Source organism: Somniosus microcephalus, chromosome 12 (assembly GCF_052327205.1).
Source record: "Somniosus microcephalus isolate GS21.2 chromosome 12, FLI_Smic_1.0, whole genome shotgun sequence".
Classification (NCBI taxonomy): Eukaryota; Metazoa; Chordata; class Chondrichthyes; order Squaliformes; family Somniosidae; genus Somniosus; species Somniosus microcephalus.
In genome coordinates this window covers 163,999,198-164,025,964 of record NC_140998.1, presented here as the reverse complement: position 1 = coordinate 164,025,964, position 26,767 = coordinate 163,999,198, and the positions used below count along the sequence as shown (strand labels likewise).

Sequence of the window (26,767 nt, the reverse complement as noted above, 5' to 3'; positions counted from 1 at the left end):
CCCCGTACCAGCCCCCGCGATGGCCGCGGGCCACGCGGGCTCCCTGCTGTACGTCACGGATGACAAAACCGGCCGCCGGTTCCGGTGCGACACTGGAGCTCAGCACAGCATCATCCCGGCCTCCGCCCTCGACATCCAAAAGGGCGAACGAGGACAGGCGCTGGCTGCCGCTAACGGCTCGGACATCCGGACGTACGGCACCCGCAGTCACCCTCGACCTCGCTGGTCGCCGCTACCGATGGGAGTTCATCACTGCCAAGGTACTCTCCCCTCTCATCGGCGCAGATTTCCTGTGCGCCCACGGCCTACTGGTAGACATCCCTCGACACCGCCTCGTGGACATGAACACCATGTCCCCCATCCTGGGCGCCATGGCCCCCCGTCAACCCGCCGACATGGCGTCACAGTGCCACGCCCGGGCCACGGATGACTACTCGGCACTCCTGGCCGAATTCCCGGCCCTCACCAACCCGACCTTCTCCGCGGAGGTCGCCAAACACGGGGTGGAACACTTCATCCCCACCACAGGCCCCCCAGTGTACGCCCACGCCCGCAGGCTGGACCCGGCCAAACTGGAGATCGCGCGGACCGAGTTTGCCACTATGGAACAGCTCGGCATCGTCCGCCGCTCCAACAGCCCCTGGGCCTCCCCACTCCACATCGCCCCCAAACCAGACGGGGGTTGGCGCCCCTGCGGGGATTACCGCCGCCTCAACGGCGCCACCACCCCTGATCGGTACCCCGTGCCGCACATTCAGGACTTCTCAGCTAGACTGGTCGGCCGCTCAGTCTTTTCCAAAGTCGACTTGGTGCGCGGCTACCACCAAGTCCCCGTCCACCTCACGGACGTCCCCAAGACGGACGTAATCACCCCCTTCGGGCTTTTCGAGTTCCTGCGGATGCCCTTCAGCCTCAAAAACGCGGCCCAGGCATTCCAACGGCTCATGGACTCGGTCCTTCGGGACCTGAAGTTCCTGTTCGTCTACCTGGACGACATCCTGGTAGCCAGTTCCTCCAAGCAGGAACACCTCGAACACCTTCGCATCCTGTTCGGGCGCCTCAGCGACCACGGGCTCATCCTCAGCCCAGCCAAGTGCCAGTTCGGCCTGGACAAGATCGACTTTCTCGGCCACCACATCACCCATGCTGGGGCCATTCCCCTGCCCACCAAGGTGCAGGCCGTCCAGCAATTTCCCCGCTCCAGGAGTTCCTCGGTGATGCGCCATCAATTACTCAAAAGACTGAGGTTAAGCGAGTAACAACCAGGCTTTTATTAACTAAAGAATGAAGGTCTAGTCTCGAGTGGTCGAGCCGTCCAGAATACTAAGGGACTGGGAGGTAGTCACTTATATACCTGGAATAGTGGGAGGAGTCAGCCGAGGCATGTCCAGACCTGTACCTAGTGGAATACACATACACATACAGACAGGTATAACAGTGGTTTACCACATTCACCCCTTGTTTAAAAATGAGTCCGGCGGGGTGAAGTGTATTTAAAAGTTCGTGTATTGGAGTCTCTCCGGAGGTCTTGTCTGCCGCTGTGATCGACGTGGAGACGGCAGGGGTGGTGGAGCTTCCGGCGTCGCGTCCCGTGTAGGCTGGGGCACTGGAGTGTAGTCCTCGTGGGTGACGGTCCAAGGCAAGCCGGCTGCTGGGGTTGGATATCGGGTCGGGGGGGGGGGGGGGGGGGGTGGTAATGGGTAGTGGGTTACAGCGGTCCCTGAGGGTGTCGTGGGGGGGGGGGGGGTGGTAATGGGTAGTGGGTTACAGCAGTCCCCGAGGGTGCGAGGTCTCGTATGGAGACTGTGTCCTCCCGCCCGTCCGGGTATGCAATGTAAGCGTACTGGGGGTTGGCGTGGAGGAGGTCGACCCTCTCGACCAGGGGGTCCGTTTTATTGGTCCTCACGTGTCTTCTCAGTAGTACCGGCCCTGGGGACGTCAGCCATGGCGGTAACGCTGTCCCCGATGTGGACTTCCTTGGGAAGACAAACATTTTCTCGTGAGGGGTGGCATTGGTGGCAGTGCAGAGCAGTGACCGAATCGAGTGGAGCGCATCGGGGAGCACATCCTGCCAGCGGGAGGTCGGAAGGCCCCTAGACTTTAAGGCTAGTAGGGCGGCCTTCCAAACTGTTGCATTCTCTCTTTCCACCTGTCCGTTCCCCCGGGGGTTGTAACTGGTGGTCCTGCTTGTGGCTATACCCCTAGCGAGCAGGTACTGGCAGAGTTCGTCGCTCATAAACGATGAGCCCCGGTCGCTATGGATATAGCTGGGGAAACTGAACAGGGTGAAGAGGCTGTTCAGACATTTAATGACCGTGGCACTGGTCATGTCCGGGCAGGGGATAGCGAACGGGAAACGGGAGTACTCGTCAATGATGTTGAGGAAGTACACATTGCGGTCGGAGGAGGGGAGAGGCCCTTTAAAATCGACGCTCAGGCGTTCGAAAGGGCGAGTGGCTTTTATCAGGTGGGCTCTGTCTGATCTATAAAAGTGCGGTTTGCACTCAGCGCAGACTTGGCAGTTCTTGGTCATGGTCCTGACCTCCTCAATGGAGTAAGGCAGGTTGCGGGCCTTGATGAAGTGGCAGGATGTTCTTGCCATGGAAGGAGATCAGCGAAGATTCACCAGGCTGATACCTGGGATGGCAGGAATGACGTATGAGGAGAGATTGGGTCGATTGGGCTTGTACTCGCTGGAGTTTAGAAGGTCGTAGTGTCCCTTTTTCCCGCAGCCCGAGCAGGTCGCATTCTTCGCCGGGCAGCACGCTCTGGGGTGTTTGGCCTGGCCACAGAAGTAGCATTTCTGGCCTTGGGATACTGCTGTCTGGCTTTGGGACACTGCTGCGGTGGTTGGGCCGTTGTTGGGCTGTGGCTGAGGTGGCACGGTGCTATGGGGCTGTCCTACCATGTCCCAGGTTGTCGTTCCCCGCGGCATCCACGGTGCAGAGGAGTAGGCATCCATGCCCCGGTAGGCTGCGTCCAGCGTTAGTGCAATTTCAGAGGCTTTGTCGAGGGTGAGGTCACTCTGCTCCAGCAGTCGCTGTCGGGTGTAGTTGGACCTGTGGCCCGCTACGAAGGCACCCCGGATCAGTTCCTCCGTGTACTTAGTGGGCGTTACCGCCTTACACCCACAGGCCCGGCCAAGCACGGACAGTGCTTGGAGGTATTCCTCAGTCGATTCCCCAGGTTGTTGCTTGCGGCTCCCAGGGAGGTGCCTGGCGTAAACTTCGTTCACAGGGCACGTGTACTGGGTCTTGAGGAGCTGGAGGGCGGCTGTGTACGAGGTCGCGTCCCGGATGACTGAGTACACTCGGTGGTTCACCTTGGAGATCAGGACAGACAGTTTGTTTGCATCCGTTACGACCGCAGTGGAGGCAGTCAGGAATGCCTCGAAGCACATGAGCCAGTGAGCAAACTTGGTGGAAGCGTCCGCTTCCCGACTGTCCAGGTCCAGGCATGCTGGTGTGAGGATCTTCTCCATTATAAAAAATTTAGTTAATAAAATTGATGCGCCATCAATTACTCAAAAGACTGAGGTTAAGCGAGTAACAACCAGGCTTTTATTAACTAACTAAAGAATGAAGGTCTAGTCTCGAGTGGTCGACCCGTCCAGAATACTAAGGGACTGGGAGGTAGTCACTTATATACCTGGACTAGTGGGAGGAGTCAGCCGAGGCATGTCCAGACCTGTACCTAGTGGAATACACATACACATACAGACAGGTATAACAGTGGTTTACCACACTCGGGATGGTGAATTTCTACAACCGCTTCATCCCCAAAGCGGCGTCCCTCATGAGGCCCCTGTATGAAGCCCTCCGGGGCAGGAGCGGCAAGATGGCGGTCGAATGGACGGCAAACGTATCAGCCGCCTTCAACTCCACCAAGACCGCGCTCGCCGACGCCACCCTGCTCGCGCACCCACGGCCCAATGCCAGAGTAGCGCTCACCACGGACGCCTCCGACCACGCAGTCGGCGCCGTGTACAAGCAGTGGGTCGACGGCGCCTGGCAACCACTTGCCTTCTTCAGCCGCCAACTACGCCCCCCGGAAGTCAAGTGCAGCACCTTCGACCGCGAGCTCCTCGCGCTGTACCTGGCGGCCCGCCATTTTCGGTTTTTGCTGGAGGGCCACCCCTTCACTGCGTTTGTCGACCACAAACCCCTGACATTCGCAATGGCAAAGACAACCGACCCCTGGTCCGCCAGGCAGCAGCGCCAGCTCACGGCAGTGTCCGAGTTCACCACGGACATCCAACACGTCTCCGGCCGAGACAACGTGGTAGCCGACTGCCTCTCCCGCCCCGCCATCCACGCCGCACACCTGGCAGTCAACTAGGCTCAACTCGCAGCAGACCAGCTCACTGACCCTGATCTGCTCTCCGCACCTACCAACCTACCAGGGCTACGCCTGGCCGACGTCGCCTGCGGCCCGACCGCAGTCACGGTCAAGTGCAACATATCCCTATCTCAACCTCGGCCCGTCGGCCCAGCGTCCTGGCGCCGCCGGGTATTCAAGATTCTCCACAACCTCTCCCACCCCGGCGCCCGCGCATCCATCAAATTGGTAGCCAACCGCTTTGTCTGGCGCGGCCTTCGCAAGGATGTGCGTACTTGGGCCAACTCCTGTCTAGCCTGCCAACGGGCCAAGGTGCAGCAACACACAAAAGCACCCCTCGAGGAGTGTGGTAAACCACTTTTATCGTTCACTATCGTTACACTATGGTTATCACTGTTTATATCGTTACACTATGTTTATATCGTTACACTATGGTTATCACTGTTTACACTGTTGTATCACTACACAAGGTTACCTCTTGCCACGCTGTTATACCTGGGCTGACCACAGCTGACTCCGCCCATGGCTCCGCCTGCTTGCCCAGGTATAAAGGTGGTCGACTGGCTGGTATTCCTCCTTGTTGGATCCGATCACCCACGAGGGTGGGCTCTGTTATTTAGCCAATAAAAACCTATAGTTACTAACTTAACTCGTCGCTTTTCATGAACTGAATTGATAGGTATATCAATTTTATTGGCTAAATTTTGAAATGTCTGTGCCGGAGCAGCCAAACGGCCAGCCAAACGTACAGCCCCATCCAAACGGCCAGCTACAACAGACCCAGCAGCCGGCCTGGCTGCGAGCCCTCCGACCGCTGTACCTGGATCTAAACCCACAGGCTGCGAATTCAGCCCTCGACTTCGAACACTGGCTGAGCTGCTTCGAAGCCTACCTGGGAGAATCCGGCGTGCCTCCGGTATCCAAACTAAGAGTTCTGACCGCCCAGGTGAGCCCTAAAGTATTTGCTCTCATCCGGGACATTGCTACATACGAGGACGCCCTCAACCTGCTAAAAGAGCAGTACCGGAGCCCTGTAAACTCAATGTATGCCAGGCATCTCCTAAGATCCCGCTCGCAACAGCCAGGAGAGTCGGTTGATGATTTCTTACGGGCGCTGCAAATACTCGGCAGGGACTGTGACTTTAAAGCCGTAACAGCTGCAGAACATACCGATGGAAATATCCGCGATGCCTTCGTGAAAGGCCTTCGGTCAGACTACTCACGGCAAAGACTGCTGGAATCAAAGGACCTCGACCTGAAAACAGCTGCTATCCTCGCTCGCTCCTTGGAAGTGGCCCATCGGGACCTCGAGGCGTACTCCAGGTACTGTGCTGCGCGACCCTGGGACTCGGGCCCGACTCCGGCCGCAATACCCCTCGCACCGCCGCCCCTGGGGCCTACCACAGCGTCGGTGTCCCGGAACCGATCGGGACCGCCACCCCCGGTACCGGCTGCGACATCGGAGCCCCGCGATCGGGCCGCCGGCTGCTTCTTCTGTGGCCAGGCGAAACACCCGAGGGCGCGCTGCCCTGCAAGAAACGCGACCTGCTACGACTGCCACAAGAAAGGCCACTTCGCGAAGGCCTGCAGGGGGAAAGCCACAGACGCCAGCAGTGCCTCATGCGAGTTGTGGGGGCGGCCATCTTTCATCAAGGCCACAGATGCCAGCATCACCTCGTGTGAGTCGTGGGGGCGGCCATCTTTGATCAAGGCCACCAACGCCGGCAGTGCCTCATGTGAGTTGTGGGGGCGGCCATCTTCTCCGCCATTTTGTTCAACGTCGTGGGCGCCGCCATTTTGTTCACCACACTCGACCGCCACCTTGTCTCCAGACCCGACCACCGCCTCACCCGCAGACTACAGCAGCTCGCTCAGCCATACACTAGCCTCCGTCACACTTGACCAAGCTCGCCCGCATCACCTGTCCAAGTCCATGATGGACATCAAAGTAAACGGCCACGCCACGACCTGCCTGTTCGACAGCGGAAGCACGGAGAGTTTCATCCATCCAGACACGGTGAGCCGCTACTCCCTCACTGTCCGGCCAACGCGCAACCGGATCTCGATGGCGTCGAGGTCCCATTCAACAGACATCAGCGGCTACTGTGTTGTGACCCTGTCGGTTAGGGGCACGGAGTATAAAAATTTTAAACTTCTCGTCCTGCCCCAGCTCTGCACTGCCGTCCTACTAGGGCTGGATTTCCAATGCCACCTCCAAAGTGTCACCTTGGCATACGGTGGATCCCTCCCCCCCCCCCCTCACAGTCTACAACCAGCAATTCCTAAACCGCCCACCGCGTACCACCTGCGGCCTCTCCACCCTCAAAGTCCCGCCCCCCTCCCTGTTCGCTAACCTCACCCGCGACTGTAAACCCATCGCTACCAAGAGCAGGCGGTACAGCGCCGGGGACAGAGCTTTTCTTAGCTCAGAGGTGCAGCGACTCCTGAAGGAGGGCATCATCGAGGGAAGCAACAGTCCCTGGCGTGCCCAGGTCGTAGTCGTTAAGACCGGCGATAAACACCGCCTGGTCATCGACTACAGCCAAACCATAAACCGGTACACCCAGCTGGACGCATACCCCCTTCCCCGCATATCTGATATGGTCAATCAGATTGCACAGTACCGGGTATTCTCTACCATCGACCTTAAGTCGGCCTATCACCAACTCCCTATCCGCCCTGAGGACCGCCAGTATACCGCCTTCGAGGCGAATGGCCGCCTCTACCACTTCCTTAGGGTTCCCTTCGGCGTCACCAACGGGGTTTCGGTCTTCCAAAGGGAGATGGACCGGATGGTTGACCAGAACGGGCTGCATGCCACGTTCCCTTATCTAGATAACGTCACCATCTGCGGCCGCGACCGGCAGGACCATGATGTTAATCTGGAGAAATTCCTCCGTACGGCCCAATGGCTGAACCTCACCTACAATAAGGAGAAATGTGTGTTTAACACCTCGCGCCTTGCCATCCTCGGCTGCGTAGTAGAGAACGGAGTCATCGGCCCCGACCCCGAAAGAATGCGCCCCCTCATGGAGCTTCCCCTCCCCCACTGTCCAAAGGCGCTGAAGAGAACCCTGGGGCTCTTCGCTTACTATGCCCAATGGGTGCCCAATTATGCGGACAAAGCCAGACCCCTCATGAAGTCCACCTCCTTCCCCCTGACAGCAGAAGCATGCGCAGCCTTCTCCCTCAAAGGGAGACATTGCTAAGGCCACAATGCACACGGTGGATGAGTCTATCCCTTTCCAAGTGGAGAGCGATGCATCCGACTTCACCCTAGCTGCAACCCTTAACCAGGCGGGGAGACCTGTGGCCTTCTTCTCAAGGACCCTCCAGGGCCCTGAGATCCGACGCTCTTCTGTCGAGAAGGAGGCCCAGGCGATCGTGGAGGCAGTACGACGCTGGAGGCATTACCTGGCAGGCAAACGATTTACCCTCCTCACCGACCAGCGTTCGGTCGCTTTTATGTTTAATAACAAGCTGAGGGGCAAAATCAAGAACGACAAGATCTTGAGGTGGAGAATTGAGCTCTCCACCTACGATTACGATATCTTGTACCGGCCTGGTAAACTGAACGAACCCCCAGATGCTCTATCACGAAGTACATGCGCCAACGCGCAAATTGATAGACTGCAGACCCTCCACAACGACCTCTGCCACCCCGGGGTCACCAGACTTTACCACTTCATTAAGGCCCGCAACCTGCCCTACTCCATCGAGGAGGTCAGGACCATGACCAGGAACTGCCAAACCTGTGCCGAATGCAAACCGCATTTCTATAGGCCGGACAGAGCAAGCCTGATCAAGGCCACCCGCCCCTTCGAGCGCTTGAGCATCGATTTTAAGGGGCCCCTCCCGTCCTCTGACCGTAATGTGTACTTCCTCAACATTATTGACGAGTACTCCCGTTTCCCCTTTGCCTTCCCCTGCCCAGACATGACCAGTACCACGGTCATCAAATGCCTGAACGACCTCTTCGCCTTGTTCGGGTTCCCGAACTATATACATAGCGACCGGGGCTCATCCTTCATGAGCGAGGAACTTCGCCAGTTCCTACTAGCGAGAGGTATTGCTGCAAGCAGGACCACCAGCTACAACCCCCGAGGGAACGGCCAGGTGGAAAGAGAGAACGCGACAGTCTGGAAGGCCGTTCTCTTAGCCTTAAAGTTTAAGGGCCGCCCAACCTCTCGCTGGCAGGAAGTCCTCCCGGCAGCGCTGCATTCCATCCGGTCACTGCTTTGCACTGCCATTAACGCCACCCCCCATGAACGAATGTTTGTTTTCTCCAGGAAGTCGACTACGGGAACCTCGCTACCAACATGGCTGACTTCTCCGGGGCCCGTCTTGCTGCGGAAGCACGTGAGGGCCCATAAAACGGACCCCCTGGTCGAGAGGGTGGACCTCCTGCACGCCAACCCCCAGTACGCCTATGTGGCTGTGGTAAACCACTGTTTGTATTCCACTGTGTACATGCCTGGACATGCCTCGGCTGACTCCTCCCACAAGTCCTAGTATAAAGGTGACTGCTCCCCAGCCCTTTGTATTTCTGGACCGGTCGACCACTCGAGGCAGACCTTCATTCTTTTGTTAATAAAAGCCTTTAGTTACTCTCTTAACTCTCAGTCTTTTATGAGTAATTGATAGCGCATCAATTTTATTAACAAAATTTTTATAATGGAGCAGATCCTCACACCAGCATGCCTGGACTTAGATCATCGGGAGGCGGACTCATCCACCAAGTTTACTCACTGGCTTAAGTGTTTCGAAAAATTCCTGACCGCCTCCGCAGCAATCAAATCGGACGAGGACAAACTGGATGTCCTGACCTCCAAAGTGAACCACCGAGTGTACTCGGTCATCCAAGACGCGACCTCGTACGCGGACGCTATCAAGCTCCTCAAGGACCAGTACACGCGCCCAGTGAACGAAGTGTACGCCAGGCACCTTCTGGGGAGTCGTAAACAACAACCTGGGGAATCGACCGTGGAATACCTTCAGGCACTGTCTGTGCTTGGCCGGGCCTGTGGTTGTAAGGATGTAAAGGCCGCCGTGTACACAGAGGAACTTATCCGGGACGCTTTTGTAGCGGGCCACAGATCCAATTACACCCGACAGCGACTGTTGGAGCAGAGTGACCTCGACCTCAACAAGGCCTCTGAACTCGCACTATCATTGGATGCAGCCTACCGGGGCATGGATGCCTACTCCTCTGCACCGTGGACGCCGCGGGGAATGACAGCCTGGGACACGGTAGGACCGCCTCATAGCGCCGTGCCACCCCAGCAATGGCCCAACTACCGCAGCAGTGTCCCAAGGCCAGACAGCAGTGCCCCAAGGCCAGAAATGCTACTTCTGTGGCCAGGCAAAACACCCCAGAGCGCGCTGCCCGGCGAAAAACGCGATCTGCTCGGGCTGCGGGAAGAAGGGACACTACGCTAACGTCTGCAGGGCCAAAGCCACCCCGAACCCCAGCAGCGCCGCGTGTGGGCCATGCGGGCCGCCATCTTGGGCCTCCCCGGCCATGTGTGAACCACCGGTACAGCAGCCATTTTGGACGCCTCCAGCCACATGGGGATCATGGACGCCGCCATCTTGGACGACAGCCGGAACGCAGCAGGCCCCCAACACCGCCTCATCTGATACCCGCAGCGACACACCGACCCCTACGCTGGCATCCGTTACACTGGACCAAGCGAGACCGCACCAGCTGGCCAGTTCCACAATGGACATTAAGGTAAATGGCCACGATACAATCTACCTTTTTGACTCTGGGAGCACGGAGAGCTTCATCCACCCCGACACGGTGCGGCGTTGCTCTCTCCCAGTCCTGCCCGCGCACCAGCGGATTTCTATGGCCTCCGAGTCCCAGTCGGCGGACATCGGCGGCTACTGCGTAGTGACACTCGTAGTAGACGGGACCGTGTACGATCATTTTAAACTTCTGGTCCTGCCCGACCTCTGCGCTGCCGTCCCGCTGGGGTTAGATTTTCAGTGCCACCTTAAAAGTGTTACGATGGCGTACGGTGGACCCCTACCCCCACTCACAGTCCGCAGCCAGCAGCCCCCAAATTGCCCGCCGCGCACCAGGTGCAACCTCTCCACACTCAAGTCACCCCCCCCCCACTGTTTGCTAACCTCACCCCCGACTGTAAGCCCATCGCCACAAAGAGCAGGCGATACAGTGCCGGGGACAGGGTTTTCATTAAAACCGAAGTGGAGCGGCTCCTGAAGGAAGGGATTATTGAGGGCAGCACCAGCCCCTGGCGAGCCCAGGTTGTGGTCGTTAAGACCGGCGAGAAGCAGCGCCTGGTCATCAACTACAGCCAGACAATAAATCGCTACACCCTGCTGGACGCCTACCCACTCCCCCGCATAGCTGATATTGTCAACCAGATCGCGCAGTACCGCGTCTTCTCGACCATTGACCTGAAATCAGCGTACCACCAGCTCCCTATCCGCCCTGAGGACCGCCAGTATACTGCCTTTGAGGCAAACGGCCGCCTCTACCACTTCCTTAGGGTTCCCTTTGGCGTCACCAACGGGGTCTCCGTCTTCCAAAGGGAGATGGACCGGATGGTAGATCAAAATGCGTTGCAGGCCACTTTCCCATATCTGGACAATGTGACCATCTGCGGCCGTGACTTGCAGGACCATGACGCAAACCTCGAAAAATTCCTCCGCACCGCCCAACTCCTGAACCTGACATATAACAAGGAGAAGTGCATATTCCGCACAAACCGCCTCGCCATCCTTGGCTGTGTTGTGGAACACGGAGTCATCGGCCCCGACCCCGACCGGATGCGTCCCCTTATGGAACTCCCACTGCCCCACTGTCTCAAGGCCCTGAAGAGGTGCCTAGGGTTTTTCTCCTATTATGCCCAGTGGGTCCCCTACTATGCGGACAAGGCCCATCCGCTGATCAAGTCCACCTCTTTTCCCTTGACGGCAGAGGCCCGCTTAGCCTTCCACCGTATCAAGGAAGACATTGCCAAAGCCACCATGCACGCAGTGGACGAATCCATCCCCTTCCAGGTGGAAAGCGACGCGTCCGACTTTGCCCTGGCCGCTACCCTCAATCAGGCGGGGAGACCCGTGGCCTTCTTTTCACGAACCCTCCAAGGCCCGGAGACCAGACACTCTGCTGTTGAGAAGGAGGCCCAGGCGATTGTGGAGGCTGTACGTCATTGGAGGCACTACCTGGCCGGAAAACGATTTACCCTGCTCACTGACCAACGTTCAGTTGCTTTCATGTTTAACAACAAGCAGAGGGGCAAAATCAAAAATGACAAGATCTTGAGGTGGAGAATCGAACTTTCCACCTACAATTACGAGATCTTGTACCGGCCCGGGAAGCTCAATGAACCCCCGGATGCGCTATCGCGTGGCACCTGCGCCAGCGCGCAGATTGATAGACTGCGGGCCCTCCACAATGACCTCTGCCACCCGGGGGTCACCAGGTTCTTCCACTTCATCAAGGCCCGCAACCTGCCTTACTCCATTGAGGAGGTCAGGACCATGACCAGGAACTGCCAAGTCTGCGCTGAGTGCAAACCGCACTTTTATAGACCAGACAGGGCCCACCTGATAAAAGCCACTCGCCCCTTCGAGCGCCTGAGCGTTGATTTTAAAGGGCCTCTCCCCTCCTCCGACCGCAATGTGTACTTCCTCAATATTATTGATGAGTACTCCCGTTTCCCGTTCGCCATCCCCTGCCCGGACATGACCAGTGCCACGGTCATTAAATGTCTGAACGACCTCTTCACCCTGTTCGGTTTCCCCAGCTATATCCATAGCGACCGGGGCTCATCGTTTATGAGCGACGAACTCCGTCAGTACCTGCTAACTAGGGGTATTGCCACAAGCAGGACCACCAGTTAAAACCCCCGGGGGAACGGACAGGTGGAAAGAGAAAATGCGACAGTTTGGAAGGCCGCCCTGCTAGCCTTAAAGTCTAGGGGCCTTCCAACCTCCCGCTGGCAGGATGTGCTCCCCGATGCGCTCCACTCTATTCGGTCACTGCTCTGCACTGCCACTAACGCCACCCCTCATGAGAAAATGTTTGTCTTCCCAAGGAAGTCCACATCGGGGACATCGCTACCGCCATGGCTGACGTCCACAGGGCCGGTCCTACTGAGAAGGCACGTGAGGACCCATAAAACGGACCCCCTGGTCGAGAGGGTCGACCTCCTCCACGCCAACCCCCAGTATGCTTACATTGCATACCCGGACGGGCGGGAGGACACAGTCTCCATAAGAGACCTTGCACCCTCGGGGGCCGCAGTAACCCACTACTCACTACCACCGCCCCCCCCCCCCCCCCACGATCCGATATCCAGCCCCAGCAGACGGCAGGCCTGGGCCCCGCGACCCGCTCGACATCTACGAGGACGACACGCCTGTGCCACAGCCCACGCAGGACTTGACGCCGGAAGCTCCACTAGCCCTGCCGTCGCCACGCCGATCACAGCGGCAGACAAGACCTCCGGAGAGACTCCAATACACTAACTTTTAATACACTTCACCCCGCCGGACTCAATTTTAAACAAGGGGTGAATGTGGTAAACCACTGTTTGTATTCCACTGTGTACATGCCTGGACATGCCTCGGCTGACTCCTCCCACAAGTCCTAGTATAAAGGTGACTGCTCCCCAGCCCTTTGTATTTCTGGACCGGTCGACCACTCGAGGCAGACCTTCATTCTTTTGTTAATAAAAGCCTTTAGTTACTCTCTTAACTCTCAGTCTTTTATGAGTAATTGATAGCGCATCAGTGGCATACCCAGACGGGCGGGAGGACACAGTCTCCTTACGAGACCTCGCACCCTCGGGCACCCCTGAGACACCACCGTTACCCCCCTCCACTCCCCCAAATCCAGCCCCGGTAGACGGCATGCCGGAACCCCATGAGCCTTCGCCGACCACGCAGACACCAGCCTTAACTTCGAATACTACACCTCCGCCGCCGCTGCTGCGCCGATCAGAAAGGCTTACGAGGCCTCCGGATAGACTGACATACCCGAACTGGTAGTACACTTCACCCCGCCGGACTCAAATTTAAACAAGGGGTGAATGTGGTAAACCACTTTTATCGTTCACTATCGTTACACTATGGTTATCACTGTTTATATCGTTACACTATGTTTATATCGTTACAACAGTGTAAACAGTGATAACCATAGTGTATCACTACACAAGGTTACCTCTTGCCACGCTGTTATACCTGGGCTGACCACAGCTGACTCTGCCCATGGCTCCGCCTGCTTGCCCAGGTATAAAGGTGGTCGACTGGCTGGTATTCCTCCTTGTTGGATCCGATCACCCACGAGGGTGGGCTCTGTTATTTAGCCAATAAAAACCTATAGTTACTAACTTAACTCGTCGCTTTTCATGAACTGAATTGATAGGTATATCAAGGAGTTCACCGTCCCTTCATGTAGATTCGACCACATCCACGTGGACATCGTCGGGCCCCTGCCGCCGTCGCAAGGCCACACGCACTTGCTGACGATCGTCGACCGCACCACGCGCTGGCCCGAGGCAATTCCACTGACCTCTACCGCCGACATCGCCAGAGCCTTCATCAGCACCTGGGTCGGACAGTTCGGCGTCCCCTCCGACATGACGTCGGACAGAGGTCCGCAATTTACCTCTGAACTCTGGACCGCCATCGCACGCAATCTCGGGGTGACCATTCACCGCACCACAGCGTACCACCCCCAAGCCAACGGACTGTGTGAGCGGTTCCACAGATCCTTGAAGGCATCTCTTCGAGCCAGCCTCCAGGACGGCGCCTGGACCGACCGACTCCCGTGGGTCCTCCTCGGCCTGCGCTCCGCAGTTAAAGACCTCCACGCATCGGCAGCAGAGCTCGTGTACGGCCAGCCGCTGCGCGTACCCGGCAAGTTCCTGACCACCGCCACGACACCCTGGTCAGCCGACCAGCAACGCCACGACTTCGCCTCACCGGCGCTACAGTTCGCCCCGGTGCCCATTGCCCGGCACGGCGAATCCACCTCACACGTCCCGCTAAGCCTGCACCAGGCACGGTTCGTTTTCGTCCGGCACGACGCCCACCGCGGACCCCTTCAACCCCCGTACGACGGGCCCTACAAAGTGCTACAGGCTGGGGACAAATTTTTCGCCCTACAAGTGGACGACAGGACTGAAAAAGTGTCAGTTGACCGACTCAAGCCAGCACACTCGGAGCCCGGTGAGCAGGTCCCAGTAGCTCGTCCACCGCCACGCGGCCGACCTGCCCTCAAGCCAGTACACCTGGCTGCTCCACGCCCGGCCGTTCCACGTCCACCGGCGTCCTACAAGAGCCGCTCCGGCCGGCCCATCAGACCGCCGCACTGTCTCGTCCACACCTCCTAAGCGGATTCTGGGGGGAGCTGTGTGGCGGATCGCCACCTAAACGGGCGCAATCCACTTTTCCGTCCGTGGACAATAAATCGGGCACCTTGCCTTTAAGAAGCATGCTGCCTTTAAGGCATGACAAAGGAGCGGGCGTCGCCCTCAGTGTGTACACAAAAGCGCGGACGTCGCCCTCATTCGGTTTTCGGGTTTAGCAGAAAGAAGAGCTGGGGCAGCCATCTCTCAAGAGAATGTAATAAAAAGCCATGTGTTCCTCAGATCGGTTCGGCCTCAATTCGTGTTCCGCGGCAGCCTCAACAGTACCATTATTCAAGAAGGGTAGTAGGGATAAACCAGGGAATTACAGGCCAGTGAGCCTAACATCAGTGGTAGGGAAATTATTGGAAAAAATTCTGAGGGACAAAATTAGTCTCCACTTGGAGAGGCAAGGATTAATCAAGGATAGTCAGCATGGCTTTGTCAGGGGGAGATCATGTCTAACCAATTTGATTGAATTTTTCAAGGGGGTGACTAGGTGTGTGGATGAGGGTAGTGCAGTTGATGTAGTCTACATGGACTTCAGTAAGGCTTTTGACAAAGTCCCACATGGGAGACTGGTCAAGAAGGTGAGAGCCCATGAGATCCAGGGCAATTTGACACATTGGATCCAAAATTGGCTTAGTGGCAGGAGGCAGAGGGTGATGGTCAACGGTTGTTTTTGTGACTGGAAGCCTGTGTTCAGTGGCGTACCGCAGGGATCGGTGCTGGGTCCTTCGCTGTTTGTAGTGTACATTAATGATTTAGATATGAATGGAGGAGGTATGATCAGTAAGTTCACAGATGACACGAAAATTGGTGGAGTGGTAAATAGCAAGGAGGGAAGCCTCAGGCTACAGGACGATATAGACGGGTTGGTCAGATTGGCAGGACAGTGGCAAATGGAATTTAACGCTGAAAAGTGTGAGGTGATGCATTTTGGGAGGACTAACAAGGCAAGGGAATACACAATGAATGGTAAGACCCTAGGAAGGACAGAGGAACCTTGGTGTGCATGTACATAGATCCCTGAAGGCAGCAGGGCAGGTAGATAAGGTGGTTAAAAAAGCATATGGGATACTTATATTCTATGCCACAGCTAATGAAGGCAAGAGCAGGGAGGTTATGATGGAGCTGTACAAAACGCTAGTTAGGCCACATCTGGAATACTGTGTGCAGTTCTGGTCGCCACACTATAGGAAGGATGTGATTGTATTGGAGAGGGTGCAGAGGAGATTTACCAGGGTGTTACCTGGGCTGGAGCGCTTCAGCTATGAAGAGAGACTGGACAGGCTGGGGTTGTTTTCCTTAGAGCAGAGAAGGCTGAGGGGGGACCTGATTGAAGTGTACAAAATTATGAGGGGCATAGATAGGGTAGATAGAAAGGAACTTTTCCCCTTAGTAGAGGGGTCAATAACCAGGGGGCATAGTTTCAAGATAAGGGGCAGGAGGTTTAGAGGGGATTTGAGGAAAAACAGAGGATGGTTGGAATCTGGAACTCACTGCCTGAAAGGGTGGTAGAGGCAGGAACCCTCACAACATTCAAGAAGCATTTAGATGAGCACTTGAAATGCCATAGCATACAAGGCTACGGACCAAGTGCTGGAAAATGGGATTAGAATAGACAGGGCTTGATGGCTGGTGCAGACACGATGGGCCGAAGGGCCTCTTTCTGTGCTGTATAACTCTATGGGGAGAAAACTCAGTTGTTTGCACCTCCCATTAGCACCTTAAGAGGGCACTAATGGGGCGCAAAGCAACTGGCGCCCGGGCGCGGTGATGTTTGCACCGCCCACAAAATTAACTAGACATTTTGCAGCGGCGCTAAACACTACCGCCACGATCTCCTGCGCCGGCAGATTGTGACGTCAGTCGAGTGCGCAACGCCCCGGACCGAATATTGAGTGGCGCCCCCTGCCTTACCGCCTGCCGTTAGCAATGACAGGTTGAGGGGAACGTTTTGCAGTCAGAAAGGGACTAGGGGAGCGCTATTTAAAGGCGACCGCTTCCTGCCTTTTTTTGTCGGTGACATTTTTGCACCACACATTCTGAGAGAGAGAGACACACACACACACACACTTCTGGAGAGATTCAACGCTGTGTGAAGGAGTTTTGGGTACTGAGCAGCACTTTGCAAGTTTATTTTGATTTGCCCTTCCTTGCTTCGCCAGCATTCTGAGGTAACGCCTCGCTCCTCGGCCTTTGTGCCTTAAGGCAGGTGTGAAGCGCCTGATTTAGCACTCCAATCACCTCCAGGGGCAATAAAAGCCAAGTTTGCTGTCGGAGGCGATAATTAGCGCCAGGCGCTAAACTTTGCGCACGGCCGATAATGGCACCCTAAATGGGGCGATACCGAATTTTCCCCCCATGACTATCTATGACTCCATCAGGAAAAACTTCTTCATACAACAAAAAATTATGTTTTTAGGATTATTAGAGCATGGAATGCCTTACTGCATGTGGCTACTGAGGCAAAGACTACATTATTTAAAAGGGATCAGTATTTGAAAAGGTATATAAAGGGATATAGGGAAAGGGCAAGAAAATGGGTTAGCGTACACAGCTCAAGTTGAAGAGATAGCCATGACACAGGATCAATGGACCAAATGGCCACTGATCCTGTGTCATGGCTATCTCTTCAACTTGAGCTCTGTACGCTAATCCATATCCCTGCCCTTTCCCTATATCCCTTTTCAAATACTGTGCTGTAATCTTCATGAATCTATCACTGGAGTAAACCTCCAGGAAGACTAGTGATGTCACAAGCCTTACAGTCAAGAGCCTATTTATTAGGTGACGTGATAAAGGAGCAGACTGTACATTTTTGTGTATGCCCATCTAGATCAAATGGCTTATCTCATGGTGGTATAGAATCATACAGCGCAGGAGGCCATTCTGCCCATTGTGCCTGTACTGGCTTTTTGAAAGAGCTATCCAATTAGTCCCACTCCCCTACTCTTTCTCCATAGCCCTGCAAATTTCTCCTTTTCAAGTATATGACCAATTCCCTTTTGAAAGTTGCTATTGAATCTGCTTCCACCACCATTTCAGGAAGTACATTCCAGATCATAATAACTTGCTGTGTAAACAATTTCTCCTCATCTCATCTCTGGCTCTTTTGTCAATTACCTTAAATCTGTGTCCTCTGGTTGACTACCCTTCTGCCAGTGGAAACAGTTTCTCCTTATTTACTCTATCAAAACCCTTCATGATTTTGAATGCCTCTATTAAATCTCCTCTTAACCTTCTCTGTTCCAGAGAGAAAAATCCCAGCTGCTCCTGTCCCTCCACATAGCTGAAGTCCCTTATCACTGGTACCATTCCAGTAAATCTCCACTGCATCCTTACCAAGGCCTTGACATCCTTCCTAAAGTGTGGCGTTCAAAAATTGGGCACAATACTCCAGCTGAGGTCCAAGCAGTTATCTATAAAGATTTAGCATAACTTCCTTGCTTTTGTACTCTATACTTCTATTTACAAAGCCAAGGATTCCTAATGCTTTTTAACAGCCTTATCAACTTGTCCTGCCACCTTCAAAGATTTCTGTACATAAACCTCCAGGTCACTCTGTTCCTGCATCCCCTTTAAAATTCTACCATTTAGTTTATATTGTGTCTCATCCTTCCTTCCAAAATGCATCACTTCATACTTCTCTGCATTAATTTCATCTGCCATGGGTTTGCTCATTTCACTAGTCTGTGTATGTCCTCCTGAAATCTGCAACTATCCATCTCACTGCTTACTAAATTTCTGCATTTTGTGTCATCTGCAAACTTTGAAATTATGCCCTTTGTACCCAAGTTCAGGTCATTAATGTACATCAAAAAGAGCAGTGGTCCCTGGGGAACACCACTGTTTACTTCCCTCCAGTCTGAAAAACCACCCTTCACCACTACACTCTGCTTTCTGTCTCAGCCAATTCCGTATCCATGCTGCTGCTGCTCCTTTAATTTCATGGGCTTTAATTTTGCTAACAAAATCGATTTGTGGTACTTTATCAATGCTTTTTGAAAGTCCATATACACATCATCAACGGCACTACCCTCATCAACCCTCTCCGTTACTTCATCAAGAACTCGATCAAGTTTCTCATCTACAGGAAACTCTCTTTTAACCGGCACCTAAATAACCGGAAACCTCTGTTAACCGGCAAAATTCAGGAGTAGGTTCAGGTAAGTTTTACTTCATATTAGTGGCAGTTCCTGGATCTGTGGCCGTGTAACTGGGGTTCGTGCACTTGTTGCTAAGTAACAGGGACGCTTGGTCTGTGGCCGGAGTTCATGCACATGTTGCTAAGCAACAGGGAAGCCTGGATTTGTTGCTGTGTACGGGGCTCTCGTACCTTTTAACTATATCTCTGTAATCCGGACTTTTTGGTGCCAGATAATAAAGAGTTTCCTGTACCCCTCTTGTGAACTAGAAGTCTGAAGAGACAAACCCCTACGCACCTGCTTGGCCAACTGATTCAGTTTCTTGGCATCTCGTTTCTCCTCTTTGCGTCTCTGTATTTCTTCGAGGATTTCACGTTGCTTCAAAAAAAATTAAGAGTTTAACAATATTATTTACATAAATAAAAATATCACGTGTCTGCAACAGGAAAACTTTTAAAAAGGCAAAATGCTGCGGATGCTAGAAATCTGAAATATAATCATAATCATAATATCATAATCAACTTTGTCATTGTTAGTGCACAAGTGCAGTACAATGAAATATAAACAGAAAATGCTGGAGAAACTCAGCAGGTCAGGCAGCATCTGCGGAGAGAGAAACAGTTAACATTTCAGGTCGGTGACCTTTCATCAGAACTGGAACATGCTTGCTTATAACCTGTTACATCTGTAAATAAAGGCATACAGTACAAAAGCAAGGAAGTTATGTTAAATCTTGAGAAATCACTGGTTAGACCTTAGCTAGGGTATTTTGCCCAATCCTGGGCACCACACTTTAGAAAGGATGTCAAGGCCTTGGATAGGGGGCAGAGGAGATTTACTAGAATGGTACTAGGGATGAGGCACTTCAGTTATATGGAGAGACTGGAGAAGCTGGGATTGTTCTCCTTAGAGCAGAGAAGGTTAAGGTGAGATTTAATAGAGGTGTTTTGATGGAGTAGACAGGGAGAAACTGTTTCCACTGTCAGAAGGTAACCAGAGGACACAGATTTAAAATAATTGGCAAAAAAGCCGGGGGGGGGGGGGGTGGGGACAGTGAGGGTGATGCGCCATCAATTACTCAAAAGACTGAAGTTGAGCGAGTAACAATCAGGCTTTTATTAACTAAAGAATGAAGGTCTTGTCTCGAGTGGTCGACCCGTCCAGAATACTAAGGGACTGGGAGGTAGTCACTTATATACCTGGAATAGTGGGAGGAGTCAGCCGAGGCATGTCCAGACCTGTACCTAGTGGAATACACATACAGACACAGACAGGTATGACAGTGGTTTACCACATTCACCCCTTGTTTAAAAATGAGTCCGGCGGGGTGAAGTGTATTTAAAAGTTCGTGTATTGGAGTCTCTCCGGAGGTCTTGTCTGCCGCTGTGATCGACGTGGCGACGGCAGGGGTGGTGGAGCTTCCGGCGTCGCGTCCCGTGTAGGCTGGGGCCCTGGAGTGTAGAGGAGTAGGCATCCATGCCCCGGAAGGCTGCGTCCAGCGTTAGTGCGATGTCGGAGGCTTTGTCGAGGGTGAGGTCACTCTGCTCCAGCAGTCGCTGTCTGGTGTAGTTGGACCTGTGGCCCGCTACGAAGGCATCCCGGATCAGTTCCTCCGTGTACTTAGTGGGCGTTACCGCCTTACACCCACAGGCCCGGCCAAGCACGGACAGTGCTTGGAGGTATTCCTCAGTCGATTCCCCAGGTTGTTGCTTGCGACTCCCCAGAAGGTGCCTAGCGTATACTTCGTTCACAGGGCGCGTGTACTGGGTCTTGAGGAGCTGGAGGGCGGCTGTGTACGAGGTCGCGTCCCGGATGACTGAGTACACTCGGTGGTTCACCTTAGAGAACAGGACAGACAGTTTGTCCGCATCCGTTTCGACCGCAGTGGAGGCAGTCAGGAATGTCTCGAAGCACGTGAGCCAGTGAGCAAACTTGGTGGAAGCGTCCGCTTCCCGACTGTCCAGGTCCAGGCATGCTGGTGTGAGGATCTTCTCCATTATAAAAAATTTAGTTAATAAAATTGATGCGCCATCAATTACTCAAAAGACTGAAGTTGAGCGAGTAACAATCAGGCTTTTATTAACTAAAGAATGAAGGTCTTGTCTCGAGTGGTCGACCCGTCCAGAATACTAAGGGACTGGGAGGTAGTCACTTATATACCTGGAATAGTGGGAGGAGTCAGCCGAGGCATGTCCAGACCTGTACCTAGTGGAATACACATACAGACACAGACAGGTATGACAGTGGTTTACCACAGAGGGGCCAGTGAGGAGTTTAAAAAAAAACTTTAACTAGTTATGATGATCTGGAAATCAGGAATGCATTGACTGGAAGGGTGGTGAAAGCAGATTAAATAGTAACTTTCAAAAGAGAATTGGATCTCTACTTAAAAAGGAACAATTTGCAGGGCTAGGGGGAAAGAGCAGGGGAGTGGGACTAATTGGATAGCCCTTTCAGAGAGCTGGCACAGGCACAATGGGCCGAATGGTCTCCTTCTATGCTGTATGATTCTATGATTCTACCATCCTGGTAGTCGCAGATAACTCCAAGCTAATAACGGGGTGGACCTGGGGCAAACAGTGAGAAGCTCATCAATGCTCTGTGCTAGTAGGCTATGCAGTTTTATCTAACTAAACTCTAGCGGTGCCACAGCGCACACTTGGGAGCCAATGTGCCCAAGTTCTCCAGACTTCGGGTGCGTCCCTACAGGAAGAGTGTCAACTCCACAGGCAGGCAAATAGAAATACAGGAAACTCTCGTTTAAACGGCACCTAAATATCCGGAATTCTCTATTAACCGGCAAAATTCATACTCCAAAAACACCTCAATAACCGGAAATGCTGCCAAGTCCGAGTCTCCCGCGGTGGCCGAGTTAGTCAGTGGGGGTACTTCTCCAAGCTGCCACTACTCAGCTTCTTGGCACTGTCGGAAGTCCGAACACCTCAATAACAGGAGTCTGACTCTTTATTTGTTAAAAATAACCTCGGTAGATAACCCTCTCCGTCATCCGGAATTTTTAATCAACCGGCACCATCCCGGTCCTGTCGGTGCCGGATACCAAAGAGTTTCCTGTACTACCTGTGTGGATTTTTTCAGAGCTTGTTTTGGAGACTCTTTGCTTTCACGTGTTTCAGATATTCAGCTGACCAAAAAAAATAAAGGGGAGCCTAAATGTTGGAAACTGAAATCAATCAGTTCTATTGTGCAGAATAATTTTAGTTAGTGTTATTGAAACCTAGTAAGAACTAGAGAAGGGAGTTGAAGACACATTGGTTGAATCCCCAGTAAAAGAAAATCCAACACATCATTTGCAGCCTTTTATCAAGTTATGGAACGAGAATTGCAGCCTGTCAATCTCACACCTTCCTACAGTATAATCTGCACCATCGGGGACTCTGCCCCAAAGAAGGCAGTAACTAGGTGTAAAATTTTAAATAAGGCAAAGGTCTCCCTAAACACCAATGGAAACTGATCAAAAAAAAGTTGCAGAGCGCAGGCAGCAATATGATCATCATGGCCCCAGCACAGCTGGTAACAGAATGCTGCGGAGTATTTGACTATGCCGGTGCTTATCCTTGTACGTTCCTACCTCATTCTTAAACAGTGCTCATCAAATTTCTTAAAGGTTTCATTGCTTTGGATAGGAGTCTGTTCTTTGTATCCATGACTTATAACTTTAATGTTACATACATTTTAGTTTATATTCTCCAGTTCTATGATCACAGTTTTAGTTAAATACAGGAAACTCTTTGGTATCCGGCACCGACGTGTTACCGGTTGATCAAAAATTCCGGATGATGGAGAGGGTTCTCTACAGAGGCTATTTTTAACAAAGAAAAATTTTTAAAAATCAAGAAGTGTGCAGTATACATTAATTGGGTACTCACCTACAGAATGTTGTGTTAAATGGATGGTGGAAGATGCTTGATTAAGTACAGTACTGCCAGTTGAGGGTAATGCAATGACTACCAGCAGCGTGGGAGACACACAGTACCCCTGTAAAATGGCGGATCAGAAGAGACTACCGGTAGCGCGGGAGAGTCAGACTCCTGTTACAGGGGTATTGAGGTGTTCGGAATTCCGACAGCACCAAGAAGCCGAGTAGTGGCAGTTTGGTGAACTACCCCCACTGACTAACTCGGTCACCGTGGGAGACTCGGACTCGGCAACATTGCCGGTTATTGAGGTGTTGTTTTCGGAGTGAGAATTTTGCCGGTTAATAGAGAATTCTGGATATTTAGGTGCCGTTTAAACGAGAGTTTCCTATATCTTGGTTACAATCTAAATCAGCCAAAGTTTAAAATACAAAAGCAAAATACTGTAGATGCTGGAAATCTGAAATAAAAACAGAAAATGCTGGAAATACTCAGCAGGTCAGGCAGCATCTGTGGAGGCAGGAACAGAGTGAACGTTTCAGGTCATTTCATCAGAACTGGAAAAAGTTAGAGCTGTGACAGGTTTTAAGCAAGTACAAAGGTAGGGAAAGGGGGAAGGGAGGAAAGAACAAAAGGGAAGGTTTGCGATAGGCAAGAGAGATTAAATGACAAAAGAGATGATGGTGCAAGGCAAAAGGGGGTAGTACAGGAAACTTTGTGCTATCCGGCACCGACGGGACCGAGCTGTTGCCGTTCCCTCAAAACTGCCGGACACACCAGCGTTAATGTTGAAGCATACGGAGCTTTTCATCTCAGTATCTGACAACAAACACTGTTGCTTAGCAACAGCTTCTAAACAGTCGGCCCGTACCTTGGAAGCATCTCTCTGAAGCTGTTGCTAAGCTAGAGACTTTGCAGAGCCTGACCTTTGGGGGGAAAAAAAAGCCACGAGAAGAAAAACAACCTAACAAAACGGCTCCTGATTTTTGCCGGTGGCTCGAGCTTGCCGGACATTTAGCCTCCGGATAACACAAAGTTTCCTGTAATGGGATAATAAAAGAAACAAAAAGGTGGGTCTGGAGGAGCTGAAAAGGACAAAAAAAAAGCAGAATCATTACCAGCAACTGCTGTCTGAAAAATTGGGAGCAGCGGTTATGATCTGAAATTGTTGAACTCGATGTCGAGTCCGGAAGGCTGTAAAGTGCCAAATCGAAAGATGAGGTGCTGTTCCTCGAGCTTACATTGAGCTTCATTAGAACAGTGTAAGAGGCCGAGGACAGAGAGATCAGAGTGGGAGTGGGGCGGAGAATTAAAATGACAGGTGACCGGAAGCTCAGGGTAATGCTTGCGGACTGAACGGAGGTGTTCCGCAAAGCAGTCGCCCAATCTGTCTCCGGTCTTACTGTACGTAGAGACCACAACATCAAAAGCAGCGAATGCAGTTTTCTAAATTGAAAGTAGTACACACAAATCACTATTTCACCTGGAAGGAGTGTTTGGGGCCCTGGATGGTGGGAAGGGAGGAGGTAAAAGGGCAGGTGTTGCACCTCCTGCGCTTGTACGGGAAGATGCCGTGGGAAGATGCACGTGTTGGGGGCTAATTGAAGAATGGACCAGGGTGTTGCGGAGGGAACAGTCCCTTCGGAATGCTGAAAGGAGAGGGACCTTAGCCCATGTACTGCTGGAGGAAAATTTTAAATACCTGGACCACACCTTTCTTAGTCCTTTTTTTTTACTGTCTAAGAGATGTTCAGCTCTGTGGACACAACTTACGAATTTTAAGCTGGTCTAGGTACCCAATAACAACTTGCATTTATACAGTACCTCGAACAGTAAACACCCCCAGTTGTTTCACCAGGGAGGAACGGATGTCAATTAGTAGGAGGTGTAACTAAAAGTACAATCGGAGAGAAGGGTTTTAATGGAAGGGAGAGCAGTATGGTAGAAATGCCATTGCCTAGCCACCGATTCCATCTTCCTCCCTGGCCACTGTCTCAGGCTGAACCAGACTGTTCGCAACCTCAACGTCCTATGTGACCCTGAGCTGAGCATCCGACCCCATATCCTCTCCATCACAAAGGCTGCCTCTAACATTGCCCGTCTCTGCCCCTGCCTCAGTCCATGTACTACTGAAACCTTCATCCATGTTTGTTACTTCCAGATCGACTATTCCAATACTCTCCTGGCTGGCCTACCATCTTCCATAAACATGAGCTCATCCAAAACTCTGCTGCCTGTATCCTAAATCACACCATTCACCCATCACCCATGTTCACTGATCTATATTGGCTCCCAGTCCCACAACGCCTCAATTTTAAAAATTCTCATCCTCGTCTTCAAGTACCTCTTTGGCCTCTCCCACCCCCTACCTCTGTAACCTCCTCCGACAATTCTACGTTCCCCTAGCCTCCTGTGCATGTCCCACTTCCTTCACATCGTCATTGGCGACCGTGCCTTCGGCTGCCTAGGCCCTAAACCCAGGAATTCCCTCCCTAAATCTCTCCATGCACCTCGACCTTTCTCTCCTCCTTTAAGATGCTCCTTAAAACCTACCTCTTTGACCAAGCATTTAGTCACCTGTCCTAATGTCTCCTTCTTTGGTTCAGTGTCAATTTTTGTGATAATGCTCCTGTGCATTGCCGTGGGCCGTTTTACTATGTGAAGAGTGCTTTATAAATTCAAGTTGTTGTTATTGACTTCCAGGGAGTATGGTAGAGACTTCCGTAGACTTTAACAGAGGGTGCAAAGGAGGCCTGAAATGAAGGATTGAAGAGGTACAATAATAAACAGAAAATACTGGAAACATTCAGCAGGTCAGGCAGCATCTATGGAGAAAGGTAGGGATAACGTTTCAGGTCAATGGTCTTTCATCAGAACCAGGAGATGTTACAGATGAACAGCGCCAAGGAAAAGGGGCAGGGAGAACAAAAACAGAACGATCTGTGATTAGGTAGAGGACAGGAGATGAATAAATGACAGAAGTGATAATGGTGCGATAAAAGGAGGCAATAACGAGAGAAATTAGAGAAATGAAAGATGTATCCGAGACCTAGAGGATATCTAAATGGTTACAGCAGAATAGCAGAGGGGGAGAGAAGGATAGAAAATCTGGCAAAGCAGAAAAAGCTCCCGTGGCCTGGGGGTATGGTGGAAGAAAGAGACAGGTAGACACCAGGGGTGCTGACCACCCTGCCAGCCGTGTAACAGTAGGCGGTCCCCATCCCACCAGCCCACAACCTCCTCACTCCCGGAGGTGCTGGCACTCGCATTCTACATTACCAGCACCTGCTGTCCTAGAGAAAATGGGAGCTGCGGTTAATGTCTGAAGTTATTAAACTCAATGTTAAGGCCAGAGGGCCTTAAATTGACTGGTAGAAAGAGGAGGTGCTGTTCCTTGATCTTGCATTGATCTTCATTAGAATAGTGTAGGAGGCTAAGGTCAGAGGTCCAAGTGAGAGTAGGACGAAGAATTAAAGTGGCAAGTGAACGGAAGCTCAGGGTTGTATTTGTGGTCTTGTAGTAGGTATCAGTGGACAATCTATCTCTAGAGATGGCAATTGAGAAGTCAAGGAAGGGAAGGGAAGAGTTGGGGATATTAAGGGCAAGTCGTGGATTTTGAGCAGGAGATTGGGGGTGGGGAAGAGGGAGAAGAGAGTGGAACATAACCCATACTTAAAAATTCTGGGGGGCAGGGGTGGTGGTGGGGCAATACACCCTCCACCCATTCGCCACCCTTCACCAGTCACGCTATGCCTGAACCAAAGAAATATAGAAAGTCAATTTCCCAAATCATCATCAGTACTCTCTCAACTCTGTTCAGTGCATCAAATTTCCACAGTTCTATTCTGGGTCCTGTCCCGCTCTTAGTGTGAGGTTGTTGTCAGCAGGACTGAATCAAGTACGGTGATTTATCTCAACGTGCCTTTAAATTGGAATGGGTTACTTAATAATTTAAATCCATGGAGTTTGAGGCCCCCACCTTGAAACTGGGACCTCAAACTCCACGAAAACAGGC

General features: G+C 52.5%; 1 protein-coding gene across 1 annotated transcript in view; it reads right to left on the bottom strand.

The window, feature by feature from the left end:
• Window positions 1–18,953: 18,953 nt before the first annotated feature.
• LOC147109677 (eIF-2-alpha kinase GCN2-like) overlaps window positions 18,954–26,767 on the bottom strand; it is a 39,456-nt gene continuing 31,642 nt past the window's right edge. The window contains exon 5 of the mRNA XM_086003762.1: window positions 18,954–19,255. Coding sequence (XP_085859888.1) covers window positions 19,076–19,255 — 180 coding nt within the window. The 3' untranslated portion in view covers window positions 18,954–19,075. The remainder of the gene's footprint in view (window positions 19,256–26,767) is intronic.